Source organism: Pteropus alecto, unplaced genomic scaffold (genome assembly GCF_000325575.1).
Source record: "Pteropus alecto unplaced genomic scaffold, ASM32557v1 scaffold43, whole genome shotgun sequence".
NCBI lineage: Eukaryota > Metazoa > Chordata > Mammalia > Chiroptera > Pteropodidae > Pteropus > Pteropus alecto.
The window spans coordinates 1,947,469-1,957,013 of NW_006435764.1; the positions used below are offsets into that span (position 1 = coordinate 1,947,469).

Genomic DNA, 9,545 nt, shown 5'->3' on the forward strand with positions numbered 1-9,545 from the left:
TCGCCGCGCCTCGTGTAATTAGGAAGCGGCCGTCGGTCTTCCGTTCCGTGTGTTCGTATGGCACTTGCTTCCCCTACCCCTGGTTTTCGAGTTTCTCGAGTGTCACGGCTGGTGGGTTTACCTTGTAGGTTAACTGATGGCAGGACGTCTGGACGGGCAGGGACCGGCGGAGGCCGGCTGGCCCTGCGCACGCCATTTCTGAAGCCTTCCCTGGTGGCATGGGCTGGAGGCGAATCTACATCCCCGTAGGTTTAGGTCCTCAACTGGACAATGACAGTGACCGAGGCACGGAAATCAGGAAAACCAGTCAGTTTAGAGACAGAGCGACAGGGAGGAGGGCCGGGCAAGCACGGAGGGGGAAAGGGAGGAGAGCCCACTCTGCAGAACCGTGAAGGCTACGGGGAGGGTGATGGGCGGGGCGCAGCCAGCCCAGACCTCCCCCCAGGGGACTCTGTCTGTCCCGTCTTGGAAAAGGCCCCCCGGGCTCCGGCCTGTGTCTGCGGGGGCGCTGGTGACCCTCAGAAACGCAGTGGACAGAGAAGCTTCGAGAGTTAGTTAAAAATCACATTCTCTTTATTCCGGTCTTCGTTCTCGTTTTTGTTTTTTTAAGGAACTAGACTTCAAAGGTTCCTGTCCCTTGAATCGTGAAATGACGAGACTATTGACGCCCGGCTCCGGGAGGAGTGGCCGAGGCCCTGCTCCAGGCCACCGGCGAGGCCAGCGTAACGCGGGAGGCCGGACGTCAGTCCACACCATCCAGGTCCTGCCGCTGGCCCCTCTCCAGCTGGAGAACCTGTGGGAGACGCCGTGTAATGTGAGGACACGGCGTCCGCGGGCGCAGCGGAGACGCGCGTTCGCACGGAGAGGGCCGCGGTCAGGGAACTGGAGAGGCGGGTCGTGAACCGGGATCTACGAGGCGCTCGACGCGGCCGAGCGCAGACCCGTGCACGGAAGGGCCCGGAAGGACGTGCCTCCGCACGCACGCGGTCACCGAGGGCGACACGGCCTAGGGCTTCTTTCTATATCTGCCCATCTTCTGGCTGTGCAGCCTCCGAACCCCATTCCTGACTTGGGGACACGCGTCTTGGTGGGGGCCGAGCCCCGGCTGTCACTGACTCTGTTGGGGGGGGCCGTCCCCCGCAAGGGCCAGCAGCACGGAGCCACCCCCAGGCGTGATAATTAAACGTCTCGGACACTGCCCGGTGTCCTTTGGGGACACCACCTCACCCTGAGAACTGCAGCCGTGGACGCACGGTGCCACGCGGGCTCCGTCCCCAGCCTCCGCGTCCTCGGACGCCTCCCGGCCTCAGGCGTGAGGTGGGCCCAGCGTCGCCCTCACCCATTTGCCATTTTCAGCGCGTCCTGCCCTCCCTGCTGGCCGTCCTGCTCCTCCCGCGAGATGACCGTCAGGAGGGGCCGTGCCTTACCTGCCGCCTCCCGTGGGGAAGGGGGGGACCCAAGCCTGCTTTTCAAATCGACTTTATTAACCCTTCACTCTATGATCCACCAGTTAGAAAGGGAGGGAAGAGCCGGTAGTCAGGAGATGTGAAGCCGCCTGGACAGGCCGGCTGCCCCAGTGATGACCGTGACCAGCGACCCCCACTCCGCAGTGCACGGCCCCTCATTGTGGGGGCTCAACACCGGTAGACAGAGCGTACCCCCAAACAGCGTGTGCCGACGGGCTTCAAACGCTCCGGCCCCTCGGCAGAAATGAGGACGGCAGGGAGCACACGGCGTCGGGACGATGGCTTCTCGTCCTCGGGGGGGCGCCCCCGCCTCCCCGGCCGGACTCACCTGTGTGTCCACGCACCGGAACTGCCACGGCCAGCCGCTGCGGTACAGGAACGGCCGCGGGTCGAACCGGTTGTCGTCGGGGCTGTAGTTCTCGGCGTGGTACGCGGGTGTCAGCGTGGTCATCTTGTGCCGGTTCACAGAGTACTTCGAGAAGAACCGCTTCACTTTGTCGGCCACCTGGTGGGCGAGGAGCGCAAAGCTGGAGGGGTCTGAGGCCGGGGTCCGAGGCCGGGGTCCCGCCCCGTGTCACGGGGGCCTGTGTGAGCTGACGGGCCCCCCGCTGCATCTGAATGTCCCCAAAGGCCGGAGCTCGGGCTGGGCGGCCGGCGAAGCTTAAACAACGTGGGCTCCTGGCATGAGCGCCCCAGGACACGGCATCAGCCCAGGAGACCTACGCCTCAGGCTTCCGGCAGGTTCCGTGGGGACTGCCACATTGCGGGCCTCGGCCCTGGCGAGCTTGACAGCGAGCAGAAAAGCAGCGACATCCTGACCTCGCGCTTACTCCCCGCCCCTCAGAAAGAGGGGTGCGGTGTGCCCGCTACGGCGTGGCCGAACCCCGGGTCGGAGCTCACGGTTCAGTCAGGCCACATCTACGTGCCTGGTGAGTCGGATCCCGCAGGGCCGTGTACCTGGCGCGGGGTGTAGACGCCAGCCCAGGTGTGGAGGAGTCTGCAGAACATGCTGTAGGGCCCCATCTTGGCCAGCTTCCGGAGCCTTCCGAAGACAGACAGCTCCGCGTACGTCATCCCCATGTCTTCCTGCGGAGCAGATGGACGGGGCCCACGGAGGGACGGAGGGTCAGTGTCCGGACAGCACCTCGTGGGGACGGGCACTGAGACCCAGGGGAGGGGACACGTTCCCAAAGGGCCCCAGCGTGACTGCGGGAGGAGGTGGCTTTCAGGCAGAATGACGGAAAACCAGGCATTCGGTTTTGAGGGCTGGGATGGGCCGAACTGAGGCCCCCACGAAGGGTGTGTCCACGTCCTAAACCCCACAACCTACAGACTGAGTTCACGTGGAGAAAGGGTCTCAGCAGATGTCATTAAGGAGCTCGAGATGAGAGGACCCCGGATCCCATGACAGGTGCCCTTACAAAGGACAGATGAAGACACGAGTGAAGGCTGTGTGAAGACAGAGGCAGAGACTGGGGTGACATGGCCACCAGCCCAGGAGCCGTGGGTCCCTGGGAGCTGGAAGGGACAGGAAGGACCCTCCTCTGGAGCCTCCAGGTGGAGTGTGGCCCTGTGACCCTGGATCCCGTACTTCCGGCCCCCAGACTTGGAGACAGTGCAGTTCTGTGTCAAGGAGCCCTGTCTGAGGTGCTCTGTCACCGTGGCCCCCGGAAACCAACCCAGGACCAGCATCAGGCCCTGTGCCCTGCCTCCCTGAGCCTGCTTCCCTCAGAGATGGGGCTCAGGGAAGACGGGGCGGCCTCGTGACACCTGGACCCCGTTAGGGGACGCGGCCTGCCTCCAGCCCTGCTCCAAAGAGGCAGCGCCACACCGGGGCTCAGCGAGCTGAACCCCCTTCTCAACGTTTGCTCCAATTTTCTCTCAATTCCTGCCTCACCCCAGAATACACGGCCAGAGCCCCATCAGAAAGACCGGCGGTGATGCTGGCAGCTTGTGACATAGCGGGACAGCACGCGCCTCCGACTGGGGCCAGTGGGGACTCCTGGGACCGCGCCCGCCTCCTCCAGGTGCCCGCCTGGCCTCCCTTCGGCCTTGGCTCCAACCTCACCTCCTTGGGAGGCCTGTCCTGACCCCTGTCTAAGGGACATGGCCACCGTCGGATCACCCCGGTTGGCTTTGTGGGCACGCCCACAGCCGCCTGGGGCCATTGTGCTTACTTCCTGCTTGTGTGTCCCCTCCCGGGGACGGTAAGCATTTCAGAGAAAGTGACCGTGTCCGCCGTGCCCGCCACCGAGCCCCCAGCAGGGTTCTGGCCCGGGACCTCCTCTGCTGCTCTGTGTGGCATCTAGTGAGAATTTTAATTCCGTGAATGCAGCAGGGCTTGTCGGACACCCCAGTTTTCCACTTTCAGTAACAGAGAGGATGAGATGAAGAAATCCACAGGGCGTGGAAGGCCGGACGCCGGACGGACGCCTGCAGGACTCCCGGCCACCGCCACGCACGGGACACTGTCCAGGACAGAGCGCACGCTGGGCCAGGAAGCAGGCCGGGCACGCTGTGAAACACGAGGTCGTACAAAGTCCGCTCGCCGACCCACGTGGAATAGAGTTACGAAGTCAGTGACAGAAAAACATTTCGGACATTCACAAGGAGGAGGAAATTAAACAGCACGCTCCCAAATATCCAACGGGTCAAAGAAGAGATTGGAGGAAAATTAGAAAATACTCGAGAGAAATGGAAACAAGGCCGCAGCACATCAGAGCCTGTGGCGGGGTCCCCAACCCCCGGGCCGTGGCCCGGGACGGGTCCCTGGCCTGTTAGGGACTGGGCCGCACAGCATCGGCACTCAGCTCTGCCTCAGATCATCGGGCACTAGATTCTCGTAGGAACGCCGGTCCCTGGTGCCACAAAGCTTGGGGACCCCTGACCTATGGGCTGCAGTGAAAACAGGGCCGAAAGAGACTCAGAGTTGCAGACGCCTGTACTTAAATCAGTCACCTAAGCTCCCACCTTCCGACGCCGGGGAAAGAGCGAGCTGAACCCAAGAGCACGAGGAAGGAAGGAAATGGCCGGGCTGGGCGGGAAAACCAGAGAGCGGACGGAAAAACAGTGCGGAAAACTTTCTAGACACTGGCAAAGAACCGCCCGGGAAGGACATTCGGAAAACGCTTCCACTTACGACAGCACCTAAGAGAATAAATCACTTGAGAAGTAAATTTAACACCATTCGCAAACGTTAGCTCCGCCGGACCGCAGACCTCCACGCGAGGCCGGAACCGCGAGGCTGAGCCTCCGCGACCCGAGAAGCGGACGGCGGGAAGGTCAGTGGCCACGGACCTTACGGCCGTCCCCATCATGTCCCTCAGTGTCCACCGACGCTGCAAAGCACAGCCTGTGACCCCGACCGGCACGGGGCGGAGGGGCCAACAGACTGTTCTCCGAGGTCGCCCTACGGCACACGCAGACACTCCCCTCCCCACTCACCCCGTCACCCCTCGAGATGGCCGAGTCAAAAGGTCAAAGGCCAGCAGCGGACTGACGCTGAGCCCGGGGCTCCCCGGCCAGGACCCCAGTAATGCAGCGTGGTTCCCCGGAGCGGAAAGGGGGCAAAGAGGAAACCAACGCAGACAGGCAGGAGCAGGGAGACGGGAGAAGCACGGTGACGAAGCCACCAGCGTTACCTCATCTGTCTGAGACACCTGTCCGTCGGCCAAAGGCTCCAGCTCTGCGGTGGCCGGTGCTGCCAGGATGCTGTGGCCAGGACACACAGAGGTCAGTCACGGCGCCTGGTACTAACTAATTCAACAGATTCTGTTGAAGCACCAGGCTCTGCTCAGCAGGGAGACAGACGCACAGACCGCCAGCCTCACGATGGCAGGATGGCGGCAAGGGGACCAGGGACGCGGCGGCTGCCTCATCTGGCCACAGCCACGGGGACTGGGGAGCAACGACAAGCAGGCCGGCAGGAAGGGGGCACCTGGCTGTGGGGCCCCCTGAAGGGCAGGAAGGTTTCATCAGACAGGAGGGAGCGGCAGGAGGAGGCCGAGGGCCGAGGGCGGCCGGGGGCTCGGGGCCAGGCCAGGCCTCACGGGCGCCACTCACCGCTGCAGGGCGGACAGCTGGAAGCGCTCAGTGCAGAACTGGACGAAGGTTCTCAGGTCCGTCTTGCTCACGCCGCCTATGGGGTTGATGTCGGCGCTGGAGCAGTCGTACTTGGTCAGGTAGCCGAGGAGGCTGGTGACAAGGGGAACACTGGGGTTCTGTGTGGCGGGCCGGAGGGGTGCGGGCCCCGCCGACGTGCAGCACCCCGGAGACGTGCCCGGTGTGGCTGGGGCAGACGGGGGGCAGGGGCGGCGGCTGCCAGTGACCGAGGAGGCGCTCGGTGCCAGAGGAGACAGGCTTGGGGGTGACTGGCGTCCTGAGCAGGGCCGGGGCCTCGGCGCCTGGCTGGCAGCAGCAGGGCCACCTCCACACCTGTCCACACCCGGATGCCGCCTATAGGGGGCGAAGAGTGGCCCCCAAGATGCCCGCGCCCCACACCCAGGACCTGTGACGACGTGACCTTACAGAGCGGGGACTCTGTGGCCGTGATTAAGGTGAGGACCTCGAGATGAGGTTTTTATCCTGGACCCCTGGTGGGCACTAAACACAACCCAAGGGTCCTCAAAAGCGGAACAAGGAGACGGGGGTTGGGGGCAGAGGGGAGGGAGGGACCACAGTCGGAGGAGCTGTGACCGCAGGACAGGCACAGGGAGGCTGCGCTGCTGGCTCTGCAGACGGAGGAGGGGCCGCGAGCCAAGGAACGTGGCGCCTCCGAAAGCTGGAGAGGCCAGGGAGAAGCACTCGCCAGGACGGCCCCGCCCCGCGACACCTGGCGACACCTGCGCTGAACGTCAATCGTACAGGACCGTGACAGAAGACTCACGGTGTCGCAGCCACCGGACACCCGCCCCCCCGGCCCCACGCAGGCACCAGGCTCTCTCTCTGGACGGCTGCCGGTGCCCACCCCACCCCGAGCCCGCCCACCGCCCAGGGGGGTCCTGACCACGCGCACTCGCTGTCTGACCCTCCCTGTGGGGTCCTTTCCTTACGAAGCCTCGGGCTCTGGCCCCCCTTATCACGCCAGGCGCTGCCCCTGAAACACCAGCATCGAAAGCGGCGGCTTCCCGCCACCTGCGACACTCGCCTACCCCCAATCCGGCCGGAAACGTGCCCGTCCTGTGAGTGCCACCTGGCAGAAGCTGCTTCCGGGAGGCGGCCCGGGGGGTAAGGGTCTCACCTCGGGGCCTTTGCCAGCCCCCCCTCTCCGCCCGCCTCCTGTGGACCTTTACAAACCATCGCTCCTCAGGGAGACCTTCTGTGGGCACCCCACGTACAACCCCGCTCCCCCACACCCCCTTCGCTGCTTTGGTTCTCAGTGAGCTTTTCACGCAACACACACGGGGTGACTTATGCATCGTCTGCCTCGCGCTACTACAGTAAAACGAGAACCGTCCCTGTTTTGTTGAGCACAGTGCCAGCCGTGCCCGATGCGTGGTGGCCGGTCAACGCCTACTCGACAAACGAGCCCACGAATGCAGCGGGACCCCGATCGGAATCAGAAGCGACGAAGACGCAGAATCAGAAGCAACTTTTCAACAAGAAGCAACACGGTGGAAAATTATAAACCGGAGATTCTGCCCCAAAATGTAAAGGGAACGTAGAAATGGCTACGGCCCAGGAGGAGCCGGGGATGCAGCCCATGAAAATCAACCCAGCACAAGCAGCACACACAGGACCGGAAAAGGCACGACGAAGGAGAAGAGTCTCCTCGAGTCGGGGAGGCGGGGCCCGGCAGCGCAGGGCGACGGACGGGGCGACTGCTGAAGTGCGTGTCCTACGTCCGTTTTCTAAACAGGCATCTAGAAATCTTTAAGCATCCAGAAACCAACCCCTACCACGAGGAAAAAAAAAAAAGTTTTTGCTAAACTATTAAATATCAGAAAACAACGGATAAAACTCGTGAGGGGGAAAAACGTTACAATAACATAATCACGTCACAAATAAAATTCTCGTACGTTACGAAAGAAGACAAAACACGACAAAGCACCAGTATTCTCATCTACATCAGGGCTCAGAACATACACCAGAATATACACGTCCCCCCCGCCCCCCGAAAAGCCATTCCTTGACTATAGCACCGAAGGCGACAGAAAAGCAGTGGAAATGAACCAAACGTACAAGGAGAGGGGGAGAATTTTTACCCGCTGTAGCGTGCTAATTTCAAACTGATGTAACTAGGTAATAAAGTAGGATTTAAAAGTCTAAAATATTTAACAGAAAAGACATCCGCAGACATGCCAGGGTGCGGGAAGATGAAGACATCCATATTACAGGTGGATGGATGAATAAAGAGATGAACGAATAGATGGGTGATGCAGGATGGACAGAGGGATGGATAACGGATGGTGGATGGATGGTGGATGGACGGACGGACGAACAGACAGGTGGGTGGCTAGATGAATAGATGGATTGACGGGTGCAGAGTGGGCAGGTGGGTGGGCAGACGGACGAATGGATGAGTAGGTGGGTGGATGGAGTGAAGGATAGATGAGTGAATAGAAAAATGGATGGACGGATTGACGCACAGCTGAATGGAGGAATAAATGACAGATAAAGCTCCTCAGGTAACAAGGAGCAGGTAGCAGCATCGAAGAGCCCGCCCAGGAGGGGGGCGGGCAGGGCACCAAGGCTGGAGGGAGGGGTTGTGCTCCCAGCCCCCGCAGCTCGGCCTGACGGGCAGCTGGACTCTTTCTGGAAAGCTCTGACCGTTTTCCTAGCCTTGGGTCCCCATCGCCAATGACCTGTCTGGTTTGCAGGTGAAAACTGGACACAGAGAAACGGTTTGAGGGGAGTGGACTCGCCAAGGACAAGGAGACAGACGAGGCTGCAGATGCGGGGGGCGGGGGGCGGGGTCGCGGGTCCGGACACGGCGTGAAGCGGAAACCACACGCGGAGCCTGGGGAAAGGCTGGGGCGGGGGGTGCATCTTCGCGCTCGAGTCCCTGCAAAATGCTGGGGAAATGATACTGCTGATGGACACAGGATGACGGGGCGCCCCCCCGGCACCCCCGGTGCTGAGAGTGGCCGAGATGTGGTGGAGATGCTGCCTCGGGGAGCACTCCCGTCCGAGATCCGGGGTGCTCGGGACCCCTCACCGCACCCGCCGGGCATACGCACCTCTCGTCCACGTTGGCGGACCCGAGCACCAGCAGTCCGCCTCCAGCGCCCCGAGACCAGAGGCTCAGCTGAGCGAATAGATAGGTGATGACCATGCGCAGCCGGGCCTGTCAGGGCACACGCGTGTGCTGAGACCACGGCCCCGTCACAGCTTGACACAGCTCGACGGCAGCCTCTGGGGAACGGGAGCCCTCCCGTGTGCCCGGAGGCCGAGCCCGGCAGTCCCGCAGCCTGCCGCTTGGGCCGGCCCATCGCCATGGCGCCTGTGCGTGCTCGGTGGCTGCCGAGTCACAGACAGGAGGACCTGGAGCCGGGGGCCCAGAGAGTGTCAGCACTGAGACCGGGCTGCACGACCGGCTGGGAGAAACCTTGCCCCTCACCCGCCAGCACCGGTGTTTCTGGCGAAGGGGGAAAGGCCACCCACGTCGGCAGAGAGGGGACCGAGAGAGGGGGCCCGCCGAGCAGCTGGAGCCCACCCGGGGGGGGCCTTTTCCCTCCACCCGCCGACCAGCACCCAGCTGCCCTGCAGCTGCCCCGGGCACAGTGGGGTTAGAGCCCCTCGCCAAAGGGACAGAGGACACACGCACTCACACACACGCCTGTGCACACGCATGCCGCATTCTCACACCCACGTGCACACTCGCTCTGTACATGTGCACGTGTGCAGGCACACTCGTGCACTCATACACTTCACAACGCACACACTCATGCTCGCAGCCTGACCTCACCCTCAGAAACCGTCACACTCACACACACCATCACGCTCACACGCACCGTCACGCTCACACACACCGTCACGCTCACAAGCACCGTCACGCTCACACGCACCGTCACGCTCACACACACCGTCACGCTCACAAGCACCGTCACGCTCACACGCACCGTCACGCTCACACACACC

General features: G+C 62.6%; 1 protein-coding gene across 2 annotated transcripts in view; it reads right to left on the minus strand.

Annotated features, from left to right (window-relative positions):
- Window positions 1–551: 551 nt before the first annotated feature.
- The window catches only part of NADSYN1 (NAD synthetase 1), a 28,688-nt gene continuing 19,694 nt past the window's right edge, over window positions 552–9,545 (minus strand). For both annotated transcript variants that reach the window (XM_006910990.3, XM_006910989.3), the window contains 6 exons: window positions 8,645–8,751; window positions 5,529–5,660; window positions 5,108–5,177; window positions 2,424–2,552; window positions 1,795–1,971; window positions 552–793 (listed from right to left, as the gene is read on the minus strand). In XM_006910990.3, the coding sequence (XP_006911052.1) occupies window positions 743–793; window positions 1,795–1,971; window positions 2,424–2,552; window positions 5,108–5,177; window positions 5,529–5,660; window positions 8,645–8,751 (666 nt within the window). In that variant the 3' untranslated portion in view covers window positions 552–742. The remainder of the gene's footprint in view (window positions 794–1,794; window positions 1,972–2,423; window positions 2,553–5,107; window positions 5,178–5,528; window positions 5,661–8,644; window positions 8,752–9,545) is intronic.